This window comes from Bactrocera latifrons, unplaced genomic scaffold (assembly GCF_001853355.1).
Source record: "Bactrocera latifrons isolate USDA-ARS-PBARC rearing strain unplaced genomic scaffold, ASM185335v1 scaffold_83, whole genome shotgun sequence".
NCBI classification, from domain to species: domain Eukaryota; kingdom Metazoa; phylum Arthropoda; class Insecta; order Diptera; family Tephritidae; genus Bactrocera; species Bactrocera latifrons.
This window is the reverse complement of record NW_017537523.1, coordinates 1240253-1264546: the sequence shown is the minus strand read 5'-3', so window position 1 is coordinate 1264546 and position 24294 is coordinate 1240253. Positions and strand designations below refer to the sequence as shown.

The window sequence follows — 24294 nt, the reverse complement described above, 5'->3', positions numbered from 1 at the left end:
TATAACTGTATTCAAAAATCGATTAACAATATGCACGCATCATTATTCAATGGCCACAACAACTAACACATGCRCGCAATATTAGTGTAAGACTCACTTAAAACCTACTAGAACCCAAGATACATGCCTGTCTGTATGAATATATGTGCATACTAGCAGGCGTCAATTCTTGTGCGCGCTTTTCGCAACGTCGACAAAAATGTCAGCGCCTAATGAGTAGGCAACTGACATGCGGGCGCTRTCGGTTGGTGTTTGCTGCTGCCAGCGCTACAGGCCGACGATACTTTAAAGGCATTTGTAGTGAACTGCTGAAATTGATGGATCTTATGTGTCATACTACTTACACATACGTATATACAACTACAACGAACATACATATGTGTGCGTGAGATTCGGCACTACAATTTGCCACACATGTGACACATATAGCTGCATACGAGCATATATGTACTCACCAATACTTGCTAATGTATATATATTTGTATTTCAATAAGCTATCTGTCAATAAACTTTATTAATACAACACTTGACACTTGTGCTGACACAGGCGTAATTGAAGGCGATTAAACGGAAGYTTGTATGCCAGCCAATACCAATACAAGCACATGTACGTACACACATGTGCATGTGGAAAACTTAAAAGTATCAGCCTTCCTTTAACACTTTTCACACAAACTATGCTCATCAGTCGAAGACACACATACATATGCTTCATCGATGTGCGCTTGTGTGTCGCATTAATATATTGGTTTGTACGGATATGTGTAGTTTTGTATTTTGGTGCCTAGAAGCATTACCTTAACACCACGCCCAGTGCTCGTTAAGACAGTTGCCTCGTTAGTCACGTACTTATCTCAGATTTTCAAACAGACGACAAGTGTTTGCCAGCAACATTTTTTCGCTCAAGCAGGCAAGGCACAGTTTATAATTTGCTATTGCTGTTGGCAACAGAAATTAAATTTTTATTATTTTTTTTAAGTAAAGAACATATTGATGAATTGARATTGTTCAAAGTTAAATTCATTGATTTTTTTTTTGATTAAAAAATTTTATATTCATTCATTCATTTTATATTCATTCATACGAGTATAACTAAATATCGTTCTTCAAGTAGGCGGTTCACTTTCTTCAATAATTTGAAAATATTTTCAAAACCCAATTAGTAGTTAGTCATTCATATAAATCGTTGGCCGACATAGTATGAATGTATATAATATATAATGTAAAAAATCAACAAGAGGACGGAAATAGCTTTACTTCGTTATATGACCACGAGAAAATGTAAAGCACAAATTCACTTGTATTCAATTTTTGGTGGAGAGAAAATTGTAAAAGTTTTGTCTATTTAAATTATCGATAACATATTTCTTGTTGTACAAGTTATCGATATTTTATTTCGAWTTATTTATTTGTATTTGATTTCTCTATATTTGTTTTCAATATCTTTCTTGGATTCTGGGTTGACTTTTTTGAAATTTGCTTATCGATAGTTAGCTTGGTGTAAGAGTTAACGATGTAATGTTTCGAGTTTTCATTTTGAAAATGACTAAATAATTTTGTATATTTGAATTATCGATAACATAACTGGATATCTTCATCAACACGCGAGTTATCGATATTTTAATTCCATATTTTTATTGCTATTTGAGTTCTCAATATTGGTTTTCGATATAGTTTTGGTTATAGACATCATATTTCCATATTAAGGTTAGACTTTGAGTTATCGAGATATTTTATTGCCATCGTATTTATCGATATAAAGTTTCGATAGGCTTCTGTATATAATAATTAACCATATTTTCGTTGGCATAACTTATTCATGTCATATATCGAACACTTTTTTTTTAATTTGGGTTTCGATAGTTAGCTTGGTATAAGCGTTATCTTTATAATGTTTCGATTTTTCAATTGGTATTTGCGTTTTCGATTTATATTTGTATATGGGTAAATTCATCGATTTAAACATGTTTAACTAAATTTGTATATTTTAACTATCGATAACTTATTTTAATATCTTCCCAATACGCGAGTTATCCATATTTATTGATACATTTGTTTTCCATAATTTACTTTGTYTTAAACATCATATTTTGATATTGAGGTTGGAGTTTGAGTTATCGATATATTTTTTTGCCACCATATTTATCGATATAATGTTTCGATATGTTTCTGGATAGCATAATTATTGATAATTTCGCCAGCATAACTTATGGATCTCATATTTCGTCAAGTTTTTTTTCGATTTTTGGGTATCGAAAGTTAGCTTGGTATAAGAGTTATGGATAAAGTGTTTCTCACTAACCATTAGATCTCTGAGTCGAACACTGAAAAGTCCAACAGTGAGATAAATTGCGCAACAGATTTTATTTGTTTGTGGCTTTAAGCAGATATCTTATGCAGTATATTGTTAAAAATACCAAAGARGATTTTAGACAAAATTCATAGAATTCTAAAAATCCATAAATATATGCTCTTAGACCTTCACTGGATCCATACGAAAAAATCGTCCGCGTAAGGAACTGTAACAATTTAGCAATGTCCGTTTGCTGCTTTACAAAGTGACCTATGGAAATCTAGTCTTTGTATGGAAAWCTATTTWATTTKACAGAATATCTTCACGAAATATGGCGTATAGTTTTATGCAAGGTATCGCCACTATCTCCGATAATATTGTTCAGATCGGACTACTATAGCATATAAAAGATATAATGATCTTTTAATACGCTTTTATCCTTCCAATTCGGCCCAAATTTGTTTTTCAAACTATAATTSCAAACAAAACAAAAACTGTAAGTCAGGAAAAGCTTCCTCAAAAAAAAAATTTCTAGCTACATTAATACGTATTGCCTTGGCTTATGTAGCTATTTGGCGTCAAACTGGCAACCTTTTAATAACATTTGAGTAAAAACATTGCAAATGCAAAGCAATTACTTTCACTTTCAAATAAATTTGCATGCGAGTTACATGTGAGTAGCCACACACTTGCACATACATACATATGTTTATACAATAATTTATTCATACACATAAAAGTTGCGTATACGCCTAGGTGTCGCTGCTTAGCGAAGGCGTCGGGGCCCAATCAATGGTGTAGGCAAACGTATGAATGAATGTATAATAATAATAAGATGGGAGGAAAAAGTTTGCAAAATTAGCTGCGTATATGTATGTGTATGCACATATATGTGTTTATGGCAAATATGTGTGTGTGTAACAGCCATTGCGCACTTGACTGCCTCATCAAGCAATCATTTATGCATTCATTCACGCAAATAGCTATTCATCGTGCTATTTTTATGCTTTGGAATATATTCATAAGCGTTTTTGMCATAGTCACATGCTGCTGTTATGCTTACATAGGCGTGCGCACGCACACACACAAATTTGCTTACACAAAAAATAGCGCCAATAGGCGGCTGTGTGTGTGTTTGTGCGCGTRTTCATATGCAAAAATGTTGCCGTTGCCTTTCACCTTAACAGTTTGTTATCGCAAATGTTATGCCACGCTTGATTAGGCACTTAATGTGCCAAAGGGGGAGGGAGGAAATCAACGCGCGCCGGTGTGTGTGGTAGAAAGTGTAGAGTGATGCGTGTAAGCAGCTGAGCCGGTGATCTGCTGGAAGTGTCAACGCGTCGTGTCCTTGACTTTGTTGCACATATTTCATATATACAGGAATATGTGATTGGATGTGTGTTTTTCCCTGCCGACACAATTCGGTTCAATGCGCGTTCGCATAGCCTTTCTTTGTCTTCGCACCTTTATACTGAAGCCGGTGACTGAGTGAGGCATTCAGGCGTGGCTAATAGGCAGCCATTTAGCATTCAATCACGGGTATAATAGTAGGCATGCATCACTCTGCTGTTTTTATTTGGATTATGCGTTTTCAATATGAGAACAATTTTTGAGAATGTTGTATCTTATGGATACCAATCTGAAAATTTTGAAAACAAATTAGCATTATACGAGGTATGTTCAGAAAATAATGGGATTTGGAGAGCCCCATTGTCAAAACTTTTTCTACAACCGACATTGGGTTATCGATATAAAATTCGATATATTATTTGACATGTGYGTTATTGTTGTCTTAATTCGATTTCTTTATTGCTATGTGAGTTGTCGATATTACGTTTCGAAATCGATAATGCATTTCAAAAAATCTATCGGAAAAAATTTATCGATTTCATATTTCGATTTTTGATTTATCGATATTGCATTTCAAAAAATCTATCGGAAAAAATTTATCGATCTCATATTTCGATTTTTGAATTATCGATATTTCATTTTAAAAAAAATTATCGGTAAAATTTTATCGATTTAATTTTTCTATATTTAAATTATCGATAACGCAAAAACTTTAGATAAATATTTCAGCGATTCATTTTTCGTTATTTGAATTATCGATATTGTATTTCCAAACGTCTGTTGGTAAATATTTTATCGTTTTCATGTTTCTATTGGCATTCGATGTCAACGGATCATGATTCAATTATTCTATTGGTATTTGAGTTACCAATATGCGTTTTGGTTTTTTATACTTAATTTTTCGATGTCATGTTTCAAAATACTTGTTTATAGTTGAGTTATCGACTTATGTTTAATTTGATTTTTTTCGATATGTGAGTTGTCGAAATTTCAGTTCATTATCTTTGTTGGTATTTGCGYTATCGATATTATGTTTCCATATTTTTGCTGCCATTTTAATTGTTGATACTATACGTTGTTTATTTTTGAGATATTTGAATTGTTGATAACTCGACTTATTATACGTAATTTTTTGATACACAGTTATCGATATTTTCGAATTTTTGTTGACATTTAGATTTAGATGAATTTTCTAATTTTTTTTGGTATATGATTTATCGATATCAAATTTCGATACAATTATTGGTGCATGAGTTATCGATGTTGTTAAAGTTATCGATATAATTTAAAAAAAATCATTGAAAAATTTTGTTATTTGAATTAGGAAATCTTATATAATGTGTACATTTAAATATATTTTTATTATTAACTTATCGCCATTTTGCTTTGTTYCTTCTTTCCACAGAGTTGGCAAAAAGTCGATATAAACACAGCTGTATTTCCGCCCGACATCACACCGCTGATACTTGCTGCTCATAAGAACAATTTTGAGATTTTAAAAATTTTGCTGGATCGTGGCGCTGCCGTGCCTGTGCCACACGATATACGGTGCGTATGAGTAACCTCATAGTCTCAAGGCTGTAGTAAAAATTTAATATAGATATATGTATAATATATAAATATTTTTTTGTATAAATTAACATTTTCTTTCTTTATTTTGATTTCATTTTAGCTGCGGTTGTGATGAGTGCGTACGTTTGTCTAACGAAGACTCGCTGCGTCATTCTTTGTCACGTGTTAATATTTATAAGGCCTTGGCGAGCCCCTCCCTCATTTGTCTCACCTCAAGTGATCCATTACTCACGGCATTCCAACTTTCATGGGAGTTGCGAAATTTAGCTTTTACGGAGCAGGTTAGTTAAAAATAAAGAGGCGAGATCTTTATGCGAAAGTCTGCAGTAGAAAAGTTAAAGAAAAAAATTAAATAGAAATATATGTATACCTTTTTTTTGATATTTTTTAAATTTTTTTATGAAATTGTTCTTTTTCTCTCCATTTATGTTATAGTTTGTTATTTAAGTACCAAGTATTTCAAGTTCTTAATTTTCATCATGTTCTAGGAATGCAAAGCCGAGTATATGGAATTGCGTCGTCAGTGCCAAAAATTCGCTGTTGATCTGCTAGATCAAACACGTACTTCGAATGAGCTGGCCATCATACTCAACTATGATCCGGAGATATCTACATATGAGCCTGGTGATCGCATGAGCTTGAATCGTCTAGAACAAGCCATTATGTATAAGCAAAAGAAGGTGAGTGAGAGAGGAAAAAGTGTGTTTGAAATATTTGTTTTTATTTTTTTTTTTTGATAATTTTAACTGAATTATTTTATCGATTCTCCTGAGCCTCACTTAATTATGCTGCATATATATATGAAAAAAAGTAAAATTTTCAGCTTCCACTGTCAGATATAACCAATATATAATATAACCATTTTATAACSAAAACTCACATTTTTTTTTAATATGAGTGGTTYCTATTGTATTGTTTTCCYTGCCTCACTATATCATATCACATATACACATGTAGCAAATAATTTTCAACTTTCACTGTCAAATGTTACCAAAACATAACCAATATCTAACCAATGTATAACCAATAAGTAACCAGTATATAACCAYTTTATAACCAAYACAAAATTTCTCTTTCAATATTAGTGGTTTCTATTATATACTTTTTTCTTGGCCTGTCAACTTATGAAAACTTATGTTACGTTATTTTGCATTTTAGGTGGCAATGTGTATGTATTTCCATAATCTCGTTTTATACATTTTTTTTTATAAATTCTGACCTGAAAWTTTTTTTAAATATAATCAAATTTTTTCTACTCTCCTTTCAGTTTGTTGCCCACTCGAACATCCAGCAATTGCTCTCCGCCATTTGGTATGATGGCTTGCCCGGTTTTAGGCGTAAAACGGTGCTCGAGAAGATCTGGTGCATCATACAAGTGGCTGTGCTCTTCCCCGTCTATTGTATGGTCTACATGTTTGCGCCCAACTGTCGTACCGGTATCTTGATGCGCAAACCGTTCATGAAGTTTCTCATACACGCCTCATCCTATCTGTTCTTCCTGTGTAAGTATGCGGAGTTCAAGGCATAATGAGCAACAAATTTGTAAGTGTGTGCATGTGAAGATATGTTTGGCAGAAAGTGTAGATTGCATAAGTGTATGAGTGTGCAACTATTCGAGGGCTCTGGAATGCTTTGTACACACACACATATAACTAAGGAGTCTCATGAACCGTTATTCATGTGCCGTTTTAAGAGTTTCTGCCGAAGCAAAGGAGTAGCTGTTAATTTGAAACGAGGCAGGCATCCCTCTAAGTGGGTCCTCTGTGAGTACTACAGTTTCAGCTGCATTGTTACTGAATCAATTCCAATCAGTTCAACAACAAYTTTAGTTTAATAAGCGGCAACATAGCGTAATCTTGCTGATCTGAGCGGCTTGTCTATGTGGAATGAAGACCTAGTACTTGAGTGTGGCATAAAAGCATTGCAGTCAGTAGYTTATAATGTCTAGAATAAGATTAGAAATTGGGTTAGAGTTTGAAACTTGTCTTAGTGTGAGTAACTAAGACTACACTAACAACAATTTGCAGCTTTCGTCTTCCATATTTGTCGCTATGATAGTATGTGTGACCAAAACACATCGCTAGAATATCAGTCAATATTTCAGCAACAGAGGAAGCGCTTCAATCTGCTGTCATTTTATTTCGTGCACTAGCAAGACATTTACTACCGACTCTTAAACGCTCACACTCTCTTCTTCATTCTTCCTTCCTCACTCTCTTCATCACTTTCTATCTCCTTCTCTTCATTGACATCCAAATCTTAAACGCTCACGCTCTCTTTTTCTCACCTCATTCCTCATTCTTTTCCTTCTCTCTCTCTATCTCTTTTTCTGACAGCTGTCAACGCTTTTCGTGCGCCTTAAGCGCAATGCGTGCAAATTACTAATCTTTCCTGTCCATTAAGCTTGCTGTTGATGGCATATTTGCTGCTTGTCATTTTTGTTAATAGTTTGAGCCGCTTATGAGTGGGTGAAATGGACATTTYACCTAACGGTTATTAGCACTTGTCTGGTCAAAAGTAATTTGMTGTTGTCACGTCAAATCGCTATCATGATTTCTCAGCATGCTTTTCTCTTAAAGATTGAGAGAGGATTTTTTATGGTTGTATAATATTATTCTAAGTGCRAATATGCTTTTGGGGATTAAGACCTCCCACAAAACAATAGTACGCTGTTATAGCAAAGAACAGATTTTAGAAGGCATTAATACAGAAATTTCTAAAGCAGGCTGTAAGCTTTAATACGCTCAGTGTTTATGGCATATTTCCAGTATTACATTAGCTAATCTCTGAAGAAGTTAATGCTTATGGTAAAGARTGATTCAAAGTTAATTTCTTCCASRAAATTTATTACGAGAAATAAGAAAWGWRMACGTGGAGCTAACAGCGATTGAAGTGCAAATATTTTAAGATCTTTCAAATACCTTTGATTTGATATCCATATTGCAAAATCACATTTACATTATTTCTTTGAACTGGCAACGCTATGCTATATTTTTTCAACAAACAACCTTGCAAAAGCATTTGTGGTATGATAGGTATAATAAAATAATTCGTTTGTATAATAAATTTCATGAAATCGTCTTGATTTTTATTTATTAATATTAAACATTTGGCAACCCTGCAGCAAATAATTTTGAATATAGAGCACTTTTAAAGCCTCATAGCCCTTTATTTTGTAGTAATCAATATATTTTGTTAATTACTTTTATTAAAAATGTATAMAATTTGATGCAGGTGGCAAACCTTGTAAAATATATGTATACAAAACTTTTGATCATTAATAAATCATTAATATATTATATCACAATTATTAAGTACAATACATTAAACAAATAGGTTTATGAATTTAAAAGCTTACAAAATTTCAAATCATTGGCAACCCTGCCGAAAATAATTTTAAGTATTTACCATTTTTAAAACTTTATAGCCTCATAATCATTTTGTGGTAGTCCACATATTTTATTAATTTAATGGATCAAAAATTTTAGCATCTGGCAACCCTTGTAAAATAAATTCTGCACCGCAAACCTTTGGACATTATAATTACAATATGTCATTAATAATAAGTACAACATATTGAAACAATAGCTTTCAATCATGAACTTAAAAGCATATAAAATTACAAACATTTGGCAACCATGAAAAAATTTATTTTTAATTTTGTGCATTTCTAAAGCTGTGTAACCTCATAATATTTTTTAATAATACATTTATTTTATTAATTTAATAAAAATAATTAAATCAAAATATTATCGTAAATAACAATATATAATTAATTCAAAAGCATACCAAATTTTAAACATTTGGCAACCCCTCAGAATTTTGTTTTTTGAATTTTGTACATTTTTAAAGCTTTCTAGTTTCATTCTCATTTTTTTAATAAATTGTTTATTTTATTAACTGAATAGAACAAAATTTTAAACAGGCGGCAACTCCTACATAAATAAACAAATATATGCAATCAAAGGCGTGACCTCTTTGTTGTCAAACCTATAGTTTAGTGGATAGATTATCTTTATAATTATTTTAATTTTTTAATTTTAGTAGATTGTAAATTTTATTAAGATGGCAACACCACTGAAAAAAAAATGTAACGTAATATTTCAAAATCTGCTTGGTTTGGTATCCATATTATGGTGTTTTTGTCTTATAAATTTGTTTGTCTCTTATTGAAGTTTTGTAATAGGTGGCAACCTTCCAAATTGGCATAGTATYAAATTTGATATTAGTGATTAAGAGAAGTAAGTTAGATCTCCACTATGACAAAAATATTGTTTAGTATTGGCAGCGGCTGCTTTCTTTAGAATGTGGGACCCTAAAGCGAAAAATGTTTCGGARAACCATTGTAAGGTAACTCTCTGAGAACCTTTTTTTATAGAAGACTCACTTACTTTTTGAATTATTTTAGTTAAGTAGTTGCATATCGGTAGAAGATTGTGGTACATGCTATACTAGATATATAGTTTCATTAAATTACAGATTAATGCGCAAATATTTAAAAAATATACATTTGCAGAGTTGCCGTATGTAAAAAATTAATATACTTGAAATTAAAAAAGATTAYAGACATAAAGTTTAACTAAATTGTAAAATAATGCCAGAACGTTTCGAAAATTTGTACATGGACAGAGTTGCCATATGTAGAAAATTAAAATACATTAAAAAACAAAAGGTTGCCTTATAAGTAATAATTGTAAAATTCGACAAAATTATAAAATAATGCTCCAACGTTTCAAAAATTAATSTATATAGTTGCCATATTTAAAAAATTAAAACACATGTGGCAACTCTGGTCATGTGAACATTTCTTAAACGCTTAAAGGGTKCCAAGCAAGCTATAGAAAGAAAGTTCGAGTAAATTAGCACTGAACACTTAAGCGTATAAAATATTTATACATGGTTAGAGTTGCCATATGTATAAAATTTATATACATTACAAAAGAAAGTTGCCATTAAAGTTATATAAATAAATTTTGACAACGTTATAAAGTAATACTCAAAAGTTGCAAAAATATATACTTAGATAGAGTTGCCATATCAAAAAATAAAATAAAATACGTGAAATAAAAGAGGTTTGTCATACCAATTGTTGATATAAAGTAAGAGAAAATCAAAAAACGGCATGCTCGAGTATATACACGAATAGAGTTGCCATATATAAAAAATTAAATTACAYTGATAAAGTGTTGTCACTTGTAGTTAAAGCTAAGATAAAAAATATAAATGAAAAGCTTGACAATAATATAAAATGCTACATTAGCATAATGAAAAAGTGTGTATGACAGAGTTGCCATCTATCAAAAATTTAAGTGAAAAAAATTTATGAGCCTAAAGTAAGTGACGTTGGATCTTCAACAAAAAGCTTTGTTTAAACTTAAATTTTACGGATTGGAGTTGCCACTTTTTCAAATTTGATAGCGAATTACAAAAAATGTTGATTGGGAGAGTTCTAGCAAATAGTCCTTTTTACTACTTTTAACTTTCTTCTCACTTAAAAGCACGAACAGTTATTATTGATTGCACAATTCAGTATCATTYCTCACATTTCGAGTAATAAGTACATGACATTTCGTGACACACACACCCTCCCCAGTAATCACAACTGAGCCAAATAGTATTTGTCAAACATTTAGAAACCCATTTATGAACATTATCTAATCGAGTCAAATAGACAGCGGCAATAATAAATACTTCAGTAGCTGAAGTAAATACCCACGGGATTGTGGCTGCGAGCCACAACACCAACAATGAAGTAGTAGARAAATAAGTAGTGAAAGAAGGCAACCAACAACAATGAGCTTATTGTAAATAAAAGTGGCAGGAAGCGGAAGCCAGTGGTCACTGTGGCATGAGTAGAGCAAAATCGAATTATATTTATAGACTTATGTGCCGTTACTCGTGCGCATTACAGCGTGTCTGTGGTGGTGGTGTGTGTGYGTRTATGAGATTGTAACGGAGTGCTTTTAGTGTGACGACTACAAGAGCTTGACAGCCGCAACAAATAAGCAGTTATCAAAGCCATACAATGCTCAGACATGTTGGCAGCTTGAAAAGATTCCCGGCAATATTTTTCAATTTCTCAATTTATCTTCCCACTRCCTTTCAGCCATTTCGGTTGCACTTTTTCAAACAAACGATTTTTTCTTTCTCTACTTTTTGCTATAATTTTCTGCTTTCAACATTCTGCTGACTGCTGCACTTGCTTCGCACGTCCAACACTGTCCACTGTCCCTGAATGCAACGCTGTGCCGGCGCGCCGCTGCSCCGTTGCGCTTGTCAACCACACACACCTCCTTTGACAAACAGTCATTCTAATCCTGGTGTCGCAACGTGCCGACGACGATGTCATCCGTCTTTTTGGCACCGAACGCATGCGGCAAACGTTGGCCGAAGAACAGCTGCGTCAGCGTGGCAAAGCACCGTCTAAGCTGGAGCTGTTGGTTGTCTTCTATGTGTTCGGCTTCATGTGGGAGGARGTGCAGGAGATATTTACGCTGGGCATGAAGAGCTACTTGCGGAATATGTGGAACTTCATCGATTTYCTGCGCAACAGTTTGTACGTGAGCGTCATGTGTTTGAGGTAAGCGTGAGCGGTGGATATAAAAATGATTGAAACTGAAAAAAGTTTAAGCAAAAAAATTCCCCAACAAATTACAAAATGCGTATAAAATGAAGGCCAAAGGGTAAATAATATAAATTTATTTAACATTATATTACTTCAAAGATTAGCTTGGGATGTCGGGACTTGGTGGTCTGAGGGGTCAGACCTACATACATTCCATAAAACATCCGTCATTCACTTCTCATCCGAATAGACAAATAAAGCAATAAAAAAGGAATCAAAATTCTAATTGACTTGACCTTTTATGATATTTAGATCTTCTAAAACCAAAGCAGGTTTAGAAAGAAATGCAAATTGATCTTCCAAAACCTTGTTTTCAATATATTCCTGGAAGTGTAGAGTTCTAACTGAATGTTTTCAAAAACTTGGTTGCAAAATAGAAATCTGGTGGTATTCCAAAATTTTGCTGGAAGTYTCGAGTTCTATTTAAGTGATTCCAGAAATATTCATGAAGTCTTAAGTTCTGTCTTAGTGATTCCAATAATGTTCCTGAAAGTCAGRAGTTCCATCTGAGTTATTCCAAGGATATGCTTGGAAATCTGGAGTTCTAACTGAGTGATTCCAAAAGCTTAATTGCAAAATATTACTTGAAGTCTGGAGTTCCATCCGAGTGATACCAAACTATATTCCCTGAAATCTGGAGCTCAATTTGAGTGATGCTAAAAATGTTCCCTGAAATCTGGAGCTCAATTTGAGTGATGCTAAAAATATTCTCTGAAATCTGGAGCTCAATTCGAGTGATTCCAAAAATGTTCCTGCAAGTCCGGAGTTCCAAAAATATGCCTGAATGTCTGGAGTTCCATACGAGTGTTTCGAAAAATATTCCTAAAATGTTCAAATGATTCCAAAGTTAATCCTAGAAATCTGGACTGCCAGTTGTGATTTTAGAAATATTCATGGCAGTCTGTAATTCTATCCGATTGATCCCARGAACATTCCTGCATGTCCAGAGTTACAGCTGAGTGATCCCAAAAATATGACAGGATGTTTGGAGTTCAATCTGAGTGATTCCAGAAATATTCGTGAAAGTATGGATTTCTATATAAAATATTCCTAAAATTTATTTGAAAAATATTCCTTGAGACCTGGAGTTTCATCCCAGTTATTTCAAAAATATTTTCGGAAGACCTGGAGTTCCATTCGAGGAATTCTAAAAATATGACTGTAATTGAAGTTATATCTGAGAGATTCCAGATTCATATATTCATTGAAGCCTTGAGTTTCATTAAAAGCACTTGGTTGGCTGGATTTGACTGGTGGAGGCCTCATTTCCAACACTTCTTCGAGCAACTCTAAAAAAAAAAGAAGCTCTAATCGACCTTCCATAACATTGAAAAATCTCCAGAAAAGTCTCTGCCATTAAATGACTTCCTACGATCTAACATCCTTTCGAAACCGACTTTAAATATTTCTTTTCCTTCCTAAAACATATTTCTGCTTATCTTTAAGTCAAATAAAGTATTTATTAGCCTGTACTTGCTTTCAGAATCCTTGCGTACATACAGCAAACCAGCGAAATCCGTCACGATCCGAAAATGGCTTACGTGCCACGCGAGAAATGGGACGATTACGATCCACAGCTGATCGCTGAGGGTCTACTAGCCGCCGCTAATGTATTCTCAGCACTCAAACTCGTACATCTATTCTCGATCAATCCGCACTTGGGTCCGCTGCAGATCTCACTCGGACGCATGGTTATTGATATTGTGAAATTCTTTTTCATCTACTCTTTGGTGCTGTTCGCCTTCGCTTGTGGCCTCAATCAATTGCTATGGTATTTTGCCGATTTAGAGAAGAGTAAATGTTATAGCATGCCAGATGGTTCAGCTGATTGGGGTGGTAATGGTGATTCGTGCATGAAATGGCGACGCTTCGGCAAGTAAGTGAGACAGTGAATGTTAAGTGATTACTTAATGCAACTCCTTAGCGCTCTATGCTTCGTATGACCAACATCATTGAACTGTGTGAATTCTTTTCTAGACTATATTATTTGGTTTGCTTCTCATATATCTTTCTTCATTCGTCAATCTATAGCTTGTTGTAGTGTAATATTTCATTTCGAAAATTGCAGTCACCTTATGCTCTTCAGTTYTGTGTAATCCTTCATTTGCTCATCATCCCAGCCGCCATAGATTATTTGCAATTATTCATTACTTACTCATCACTCACACAYAGTTTCTTTCAATGAATCTCACATTTGAACTCCATTTGGCAGCCTCTTCGAGTCATCGCAATCACTCTTCTGGGCCAGTTTCGGCATGGTTGGCCTGTCCGATTTCGAACTGACCGGCATTAAATCATACACACGCTTCTGGGGTTTGCTGATGTTCGGCTCGTACAGTGTCATCAATGTGATTGTATTGTTGAATCTACTCATCGCGATGATGTCCAATTCATATGCCATGATTGATGTAAGTTGAAATTGCTTAAGCGAATGAATGAAATGAACTCGCCGCCGCTTGTAGCAGGCTTGTAGTAGACCGGAGGGAACGCTGACAAACTACAAGACAGAGCGACAAGCGACAACAGACTTTTCACAGTGAGAAATATGTGCAAATGAATAATTTGTAGTTGGAAGAGTCGGACAGCGGGTGGGTGGGAATGACGGCCGTTTGTTGAATGACCAAGTTGTTGAATTGATATGTCAGCAAGCTGGTAAGTCAACGTTTTGTCTGCGCTGAACGGATAACGAACAAAAGACGACTGATAAAGRCATCGTTGTGTCGGTGAAGATGCACGTGAAGATTGAACTGATTACCGCGCCAAACTCCCTTATATTCCCTCAAAAGCGAAGACGTGCTTGCGGGGAAAAAAGTATTCGCATCGACCAAACAATTGTCACAGACCGTCTGGTCTGCCGGTCACGTACGCGCTATGAATACGCCAACGGACGGTTGCGTCTGCCTGTGACCAAAAAATAGATTTATTTGTTGGCGCCATAATGYCGCCTTTACCATTCAATGCTTGATTTATGCGTGCACAGTTTGTAGGCACAATAGCTGTAGTTTAAGATATTTTATCACCTACTTACGTGCTCTATCAACACTCAAGCTTTGTCTTCTCACAGGAACATTCGGACACTGAATGGAAGTTCGCACGCACCAAATTGTGGATGAGCTACTTTGAGGACAGCGCCACTTTGCCGCCACCCTTCAATATAATGCCTTCGGCTAAGTGGCTAATCAGGGTGTTCCGCAAATCGAGCAAGGAGATCGATAAGAAACGTTCAAAGGTACCGTTAATTAGGCACYAAATAGCCTCATTTGTTATAAGAGCTACTTATGAGTAATTGTTTATCGCTATTTCGCAGAAGCGTCAAATTAAGGATCAAGAGAATGCCTATGACAATATAATGCGCTCATTGGTTTGGCGTTTCATTTCGGCAGAGCATCGCAAGTTCGAAGAGAATCCCGTYACCGAGGATGACATTAATGAGCTGAAATGCGAGATATCCACAATGCGCTATGAGATATTGGATGTGTTCGAGAATAGCGGTTTGGATTGCTCGAGCGCAAGCAAGCGTGAGAAACGTAAGTGTAATTGAGAGTAGTGGTGAGGTGAGTGGTTAAAACATATTTGACTCTCAGTTTTGGCAGTTCGAGTGTGTTTTCAAAGACTGCTTAGACATTTTCCGAAGTAACAAACATTTTTGTGTTCTTTAGTTCATTTGCAATGATTACCAAGATATGTAAAACCCAATTAGCATTCGGAGTATTTTGGTTTGTTCAAAACAGGCTTTGGGGGCTTAAAATATAACAAATAGGGTTCCCCGAAATTCGGATTGTTTCGGAGTTGTTCCGAAATTTTCGGAGTAGTGAAATATTGTTTAAAATATCTTTYTATGTCAGCGCAAATAACTTTTGGAACCAGTTTGTATCTAGCATTCAGAGTGTTTTGCTCSCTTCAAAATCGATGAAAACTAAAACTTATGTAACTTGGAAATACTTTGGGTGCTTAAAAGATAACAAATRAGGTTCCCCGAAATTCGGATTGTTTCGGAGTTATTCCGAAATTTTCGGAGTAGCGAAATATTGCGTAAAAGGTTTTTCTATGTCAACACAAATAACTTTTAATTAACGGGAACTATTTTGTAAGCAGCAATTGCAGTGTTTTACTCTCTTCAAAATCGATGAAAAGAATGTAAAGATTTTGTTTGGTTGAAATGTAATATGTAGGAGTAGGGATATAATTTATTCATAAATCAAAAAAAAAAGAACACCATTATTAATTTACGCAAACAATTTTGTAACACTATTTTCAACGTATACTCACTTGCAGCGTCACGTGCCAAGCGCAACAAAGTGTGGGAGCGTCGCCTCATGAAGGGCTTCCAGGTCGCGCCAGTGCAAGTCGTCTACGCCGAAGATGCCAACTTCAATGTGAATGGCGAAGGCGAAATCAACGAAATCAAAATCGAGAAGGAGCCCTCGCGCGATCCCAATGAAACACCGCTCGAACGTTTCCGACGTGTGGCACGMACTGTGGCCGCCCAATCGACAACACACAAATGGACCGTTGTGCTGCGTGGTGTAACCAAGAACTCGCAGATTGGACGCTGCAGCAACTATCACGATGCGGACAATTTGCAACATCTTGGCAAGGCGATTGAAGAGGCGAAACGGTGAGTAAATTGATTGAAATAAATACGCACGAACTGAAAGTAAAATTCTTTACACTTGTTGCACAGTCTCATCATGCTCAGTCCCACCTTTTCACGTCCGGGCATTGAGTCGCCAATACCGATCGAATTCGAGGATGAGAAGACCTCAACACTACTAGATTTGCTCAATAAGATAAGTGAAGAGATCGATGATCACTATGACACACCACTTGGCCGTACGGCTGAGATGAAAAAGCGCGAATTACTACGTGCCTTTCACCAACAACAAGCACCCACCTATAAAGAGCAAACATTTCTGAAGCAAAACAAGCCGTCGAACTTGCAGCCAGCGGAGCAACCWCCGCTGACACGTGCCAAGACCGCGCCGGAAATAGAGCTSAATAAGGCCGGAAAACCACCGKCKTATACCAACAACAAGGTGAACAGCAATAGTGGCAAGCAACATAGCAAGCCCAACAACGAATTGTCACTCTCSGCYTCATCTTTAGCCAAGCAGCAACAGTCYGTGAAAGCGYCTGCACCAAAAGCGCAAGCACCTGGCAAAGCAATTAGCGCGTCTACTAGTGGRCTCAGYGGTTCAGTGAAGAAAGCAATTGCACCACAAGCGCCACCTAGCTATGTACACAGCAACAATAGCAAAAGCAGTGGCGCAATTGAAAGAACCGGCAGTCGTCACACGCCATTTTCTGTAGAGTTCGGTTACACTGGACGTCGTCCAGGCTACACTGGACCTACCGGTAATACCAACTCCTTCGACATCGATGTGGTCGATTTGGATGATATGGATACGGACAGTGAACAGTACTTCCACACCAACGCTGACAATGTCTCCGATGTCAGTTCGGTTGTCAATATTAGTCCCATGCAGCCGGCCGGTGGCGCAAGACCAAAAGAACAGCGTGCCGAGCTAGCGCGCGGCTTTAGCATCGAAAATGAGAAGCAGCCGAAGGCCACAAGACAGCAGTCGTCGGGTGGTAATAATAATAATAGTGGTAGCGGTCAACGTGCGCCACCACCACTGGTGGATCGTAATGGCAAGCAGTGGATGTAAGCGTTAGCGTATTTCGCCCCAAATTGCTGCGTTATTTGGCTGAATTTTGTGAGAAATCTTTAAATAAATAYATATAAAGGAAATAAATAATCGAAGACAACTCAATTCAACACTTAAAATACAACAACACCGCTATGTCGTTGCCAACAACGAAAATTGTGTGCCTTCCTCCGTATTGGATAGCAACAACTCAGCCGTGCAGTTGAAGTTTACGAAGTGAAACTTGCTGTTGTTATTAAAAGCAAAYGTTTGTTAACAAAATGCAATAATAAGTTGTTATTTAAATATCAAGAWAATAATGAATATCGTCTTTTATTTCAACATAGATTTCCAATTTACATGACAAAGTTGCGTATACGCACTGCTGCCTTCTGATTGCAGTTCAAACCAAAATATAACGAAAAATAATTTTAATTTCTTATTGTCGCCTTTGCTAAATAAATAGCAGCTAATTTTATGCAGCAAATATTTGAGGAATTTGTTTAAAGCAAATATTTTGTAATAACACTAGTGAGATTATTATCTAGCCGAGGCAATTAGCAACATATGTGAACATACTCGTAAATGGTATTGCACCCATATAAAATTCAGGAAGAAAAATTCATTTAAATAACATTGAAACTAAATTACATAATGTATAATCGTTTGGGCACCCATACTGAAATCAAATTCAATTCCAGTAAATATTGCGCTGGTTAAGAAATAATATTTTTACAAGCTTAATGCTTACAATTTGCCACATAAATATTTTTCTGAAGTACAAACATAACAAGTGTGACAAATACGTTATTCATAGTCTTTCGGAATAGCAGAAATATTAAAATTTATGCTCATATTATTCTAGTTCTGAAAATAACGTAAAGAAATTTAGTTTTTGAGCCATTCGGAAATTTCGGACTTTTTCGGAGTTGTTAARGACACGAAATTTAAGTTTTTAATAAACCAGTTTTCAAAATAAGCGAACATTAATTATTATCTGTGATGCATTCCTGAGTTTTGTGTGCGATTCGGAGTTTTCGAATATTTTCGGAGTTACTAAAAATATTAAATTTACGTTCGCAGTACATCAGTTTTCAAATTGTGAGTTTTGTGAGCGATTTGGAGTATTCGGACTTTTTCGGAGTTACTAAAAACATTAAATTCATATTAGTCGTATACCAGTTTTTAAAATGAGCGAACACTAATGATTGTCTGTGATGCATATGTGACTTTTGATTTGCTCTTCCACAAGTTCGCCCTTTTCGACGGATATTAACATACAAATGCCTCTATAGGGCCAAATAAAACTCCTATTGACTGTGTGTCCCTCCGGAACAATTTCATGCTGCACCAAACCTTGAATGTTGAAGAAAATATTCACACAAATTATGTGAACTAACTCACGAGAGATTTCAAACTCTTTTGCCATCTCTCTAACGCTTACCTGACGATTTCCAAGCGCCATATTCTTCACTTTTTTAAGATTTTCTGCAGTTGAACAAGTCGCAGATTGTCCAGAATAAGGCATGTCTTCAACGATCTCGTAACCGTTTTTGAGGCTTTGTGTCAATCACAGGCTTGTGATTTTGATGAAACTGAGTCACCGTAAGCCTTTTGCAACATATCCTKAAGCATAATTTAGTTAAATACTAAATGTAAATGTAATCAGTTCGTACTTCCTCTATCCTCAACATAGTTATATGTTATACTTTTTGTACATTTAAACTTTATTTCGGCTTCGGTTAATGTGGGACTCAATTACAAACGTCGCTGGCTTGCCGAAAAAACTGCCTGCCCGACAAAGTATTTCCAAAAATGTATTTTACAACGCACATCGTTACATACATACTAAGTATTAACCCATTCCAGCCTTTTTGACCCTAAGCAGGAGTAACTTATCTTATTTCGGAACATTCTTTCTACCGGATTGTCTATGTATAAGAATTAAGTAGACTTACTTATAAAAATGGATTTKTGTATAAAAGAAATTTACTTATTTATATACATTTCGACGAATACGTATTTTATAGCTAAAATAAAAGCCGATCTAAAAGTATAAATGATCTAAATGTATGAAGATAATTCGATGTTTCGCCAAAGTACAAATTTGTAAGGATCCACTCTAAGCCTGCAAYGGAGCAAACGCTGCGGGCGTTGGCTTATGAGTTCAATATTTAAGCATACACATAAATAACTAGTTTATATATGTACATATGTATGTATGTAGGCACATTTACTTTTACAAAGCTTAAATATTACTTGTAGGGCTTTCTTGCTGCCAAAGTTCGGACGACGCAATAAAATCATTTAATTTGAATAATTTAACTATCACAGCTTTGAAGGCGTAAAAAGAGATTTTGGTCTGCGAAAGAATTGAGATTAGTTACTATAAATGAAAATGGATGGAAGCCAAAGTTAAAACGGATGGATTTTTTTGCTACAAAATTAGTTAGCTTAATATGGTTTAGGAGAATTTTAAGGGGTTTARTTTTTGAAAATTCATGTAGTTTAACTCTTTAAAAGTCTCATACTAAGATTTTGAAGTAATATTTTACACCATTTTTCAGTTATAGCAATATACATAAAACGTATGTAGCTGCTCGGTTCAAGCAGCTCTATCAGTTTGTCTATACCGATATGTAACATATTGATCAATAAGTGTAGTTGTTTCTCCATTTTTAAGAAACTTGCATCCGAAATGTCGACATCCAAGCTGACGTACTCCTGTTTTATCACGATACTCTTGCGCTTTTCTATAGATTCCATTTCTGTCCGACTCKTCTTTCAGATATACTCTTCTTTCGGTGCGTTTTCAGTACCCCGGGATTTATCGGTKATGACAGCTGGGGTGYTCTTCTCTTCTCCTTGTTTTGCAGATCCTGCTTTTGTAGCTGGAGTATCTGTTACGGATGTCCATTCTCCAGTTCGATTCCTTGACGCGGAAAGAGTARTACCTGACCAGCAATGGGTTCATCTTGGCAACTTTGCCCAAAAGGAGTGCATAAGCGGAGACGGAAGAAAGGGAAAAACCCATGAGGGAGGAGGGAGTCTTTTAATGCGTATACCACTCACTTAGAATGTCGACCCTCATAGTCAAAAGAAAGTAATATAATATAACGATGTATATCTTCCGGAGTTGAAGTTTTAATAGTATACATATACTAACAGCTTAACTTTTTATCAAAATTTCAAAACATTTTTACATAAAAAATGCTAAAAAGACATAAATATGACCATCATCTTCTGTAGCCACAGTCACACTGTGAATGACCTTTGAAATTTTATCTGTACTAGCCCAACATTCTATTAGCATTTTTCGTATAAAGGAAATTTGCTGAATTATTTATGTAGATGAATAGTTGAATGCACACATACACACACATACAAAAGCGCGTATAAAATTGATTTGTCCGTTATGCCACTGAAATGCTTGCTTTCCTAAGTGAAAGGACAAAGCAATTGAGAAATTTTATTTTCTTTTAGCTGATCAGAAGTCACTGAGTTGATTTCGCTGCCAAAATATTGTTGCTACACACACACATACACACGCACACAGTGAAGCATATACATGCATATATAATATTTTGGGCTATCACAGTCTCCACTTTGTTTGCGTAGTGCTTGTCATCGTTGAAATTTATTTTTATTATTATTTTCTTTGCAAGATTTTACATTCATCATTTTCAATTTCAATAATTCTCATGAAGAWTTCTCAGCTCATGCCTTGCATATAAAACGAAAGCGATTCGAGGAAAGGCGGTTGAACGGTAAGAAATGCGACACCAGACACACGTAAGCGAAGGAGGAGATGAAAATGCGTGTGTAAACAAACATACATATGTATGTACATATATGTATACATTTCCTTGTGTCTAAGTATATATRTAAATGTGTGAATATGAGCCTAGTTGCCGTCATGAGGAGATATGTCACTCAACTGCTTTTTCTTCGCTTGAAATAAGCTTGTATTTGTGGATTTTATTGCTGTGTGCGTGTGTGCGTATGTAAACTTTTGTCCTGAAAATGCCATAATAAAAGCGTTAGCTGCTGCTATATGTAATATTTATAGCATTGACAGTCGACACGTTTCGAGTGGTATTTACTTATACAAACACAACTTAATAGTTTATGACAATTAGATGAAGCATATTTTCAGGCACATTGCTTTGGCTACCTATGCTTATGGTGGCATAGATAAAATTGRTGGATTTTTACAAACATTTTGATAATAATGCTAGATTTTTGGCATGCAGTATAGCTATACTAGGGTGCACCAAAAATATRCTTATTCGATTTATGGCTTAAAATTAACCTAGATGTATACACAGAGAGAAAAGGCTATATATGCAGGACCGTATTTTTAGTTTAATTTTCAAAGGCGAGTATATATTTTAAAAATTTCTCATATGTATTATTCCTGTCTCTTATACACATCTAGATGTGTATAAGAGACAGGTAATATATAGAGCTTATTTTATAAATTTATAACTAGTGGATACTAGTATATATGGTATGTGTGTGTGTATGTCCATACATATGTATATAATATAAGGTTCAGAGCTAGCTGTTTCAGAAATTTTTTTTAATTGATAGAGCTGTCAAGAGCATAAAAGTTTACTGTTGTGAGATCGGGTAGAAATGATTGGGTACACTTAACCAATTACCAATAAATAACTCAAGAAACAAGTAAATTTAATATTTTGAGTAAAGGTATATTTATCTGCCTTTTAATTGATAGGTAGTTAGACATAAAATAAATTTGAGGCTTTGTGCCCTTCCTTATATCACATATGACGATGACTAAAGTATATTAACCGATTTTCATAATTCTTTATAGAATTTGACAGCATTTTTGCAGCATTATACTCTATATTTCGTGCGGCAAAGGAGAATGCATTTAAAAAGGTTATTTATAGATATAATGGGTGTATTTTTGAAACGCATTCTTCCATCTTCAACATATAATATAATAAGGAATGAAAAAATGTAGTATAACAGTCAAGCTTGCTTCTAGTTTGTGAAAGATAATATAGCTTCAGTTAGTTTTTTATAGCAGAGAAGGGTATAAAAGGTCAGMAATTTGTTATAGTTGTTCSATCTGAACACCTTCTTCGGAGRTTATACCATTATACGGAAGTCAAAATTTTGTGAGAGCCTTTACTAAGAAAAAGTTAGTTGCATAGACCAAAACTTGTTTCCTTTGGTTGAAGGTTTAGCGGTCATGTGCTTAAAATTTTTCTACAATTTCTTCTTATTCAATATAATGACTCAATGTATTCAACCCACACGGTAGGAGTGTCCATGATAATTATATTTTAGAAATGTAGCCAAGTGAGACCAGGAGACGATATTTTAATCAAAAAATATTTCAGTATTTTCAATTGCATATACAAAAAATTTACTCTTCTTTCTTTGTTAGGTTAGTGTAAGCGTAAAGGAATATATAAAACTTGTCCTAGGTGATATCGTAATAAGGTTGGGTTAGGTCAGGTTTTATGGATGATGCATATGATGATCGCACTTGTACTGCCATATGCAGTTCTTTGTGAATCATATAAGTCAGCAGAATGCATTGGTGGCGTTTCTCAGGCGTTTAATTGTTATTTTCACCAGTTCCCAGTTCATTGGAATATCTGATGGATYTGAACTTGACCTGGCAGACACGTGACGTCTTCTTCCATACATCCTTTGTAGCCGGCGCCTGGTACGATACCCAATCTTACCTATGGACGTCGTTATCCAATGACCTGTTAGAACCCTAATAGCCAGGGAGAAACTATCCATTCAGATTGAAAAGAGCTTACTAGGTCTCTCATGAGTGTCTTACGATCGACAGTCGGGTCTGCGGAGTCTCAACAGATCCAGATTTTTATCYGGGCAAATTACTGCAATAATGTTTTCTGCTGATACAATAACAACAGAGAGATATTAGGCTTCCTGAAGGCTTCCTGGATCTATTTTGATCTATCTTGCGCCAAAAATATCTTGAGAACGCAAGAATCGACAGTAGCCTAAAGCTGGAAAATCTCCCGCGAAGTTTAGTAGTAGAATACGCGAGGTTTGGAAAACACCGACCCGCTACAATTTTACTAACCTTTCTTTTAGTTTTAACACAAAATGGCTTGATATCACTATAAGTCATGTAATCTGTTAGCCTTTGGCTTTATCTCTACAGTCTTAAATCCTCTCTTCTTAAAAAATATCAAAAAATAATATAACATGTATTACCATCTCAACTTTATGTTACTTGAAGTAGCACTTAATTATCGCTGCTCCACCRACATTTCTGCAAATTATTTATTCTACAAAAACTCTACTTTAATTATTCGTTTAAAATATGGCTATCGCCAAATCGCTTAGTAAATGAAACCAGCAATCAGCAGATATATAAATATGTTCCCAGTATACTCGCCAAATCCGTCGCCAACGCAAATCAACAAGTGAACTTTCAASAGCGAATTGCTATGGCAGCTCATGCCCCAAAGCTTTAAAGCAATGTACTGGGCATTATAGCATTTACAGTCAATCAAATATTTTCTGTTTGGCGGATGTTTATATGTTAATATAATTCATTGCCGACGGCGACTGTAATCAAATGAAAATAAAACAATTTTGACCAAAAAAAAAAAAATTACCAAAGTACCCAGTAGGAAWGTCTAAAGCTTTTAATATGATACTTAGAGCAGTTGAACTTAAGTCGGTTCTGTACGACTTTTACTAAAGTGGATAATGGTTTTGGAGRATGAAATTGTGTGTAGAAGTTCACGCCATTGCGGTAAGTTCTCTAAGAGCCGCTCATTTGGAAG

General features: G+C 35.2%; 1 protein-coding gene across 1 annotated transcript in view; it reads left to right on the top strand.

The window, feature by feature from the left end:
- LOC108977062 (transient-receptor-potential-like protein) overlaps positions 1-17792 on the top strand; it is a gene marked incomplete in the record, with an annotated part of 49517 nt that extends 31725 nt beyond the window's left edge. The window contains 11 exon segments of the mRNA XM_018946558.1: positions 5049-5191; positions 5316-5496; positions 5704-5895; positions 6483-6717; positions 11522-11795; positions 13324-13716; positions 14053-14248; positions 14905-15069; positions 15148-15367; positions 16116-16458; positions 16525-17792. Of these exon segments, the coding sequence (XP_018802103.1) occupies positions 5049-5191; positions 5316-5496; positions 5704-5895; positions 6483-6717; positions 11522-11795; positions 13324-13716; positions 14053-14248; positions 14905-15069; positions 15148-15367; positions 16116-16458; positions 16525-17509 (3327 nt within the window).
- Between the last annotated feature and the right edge of the window lie 6502 nt (positions 17793-24294).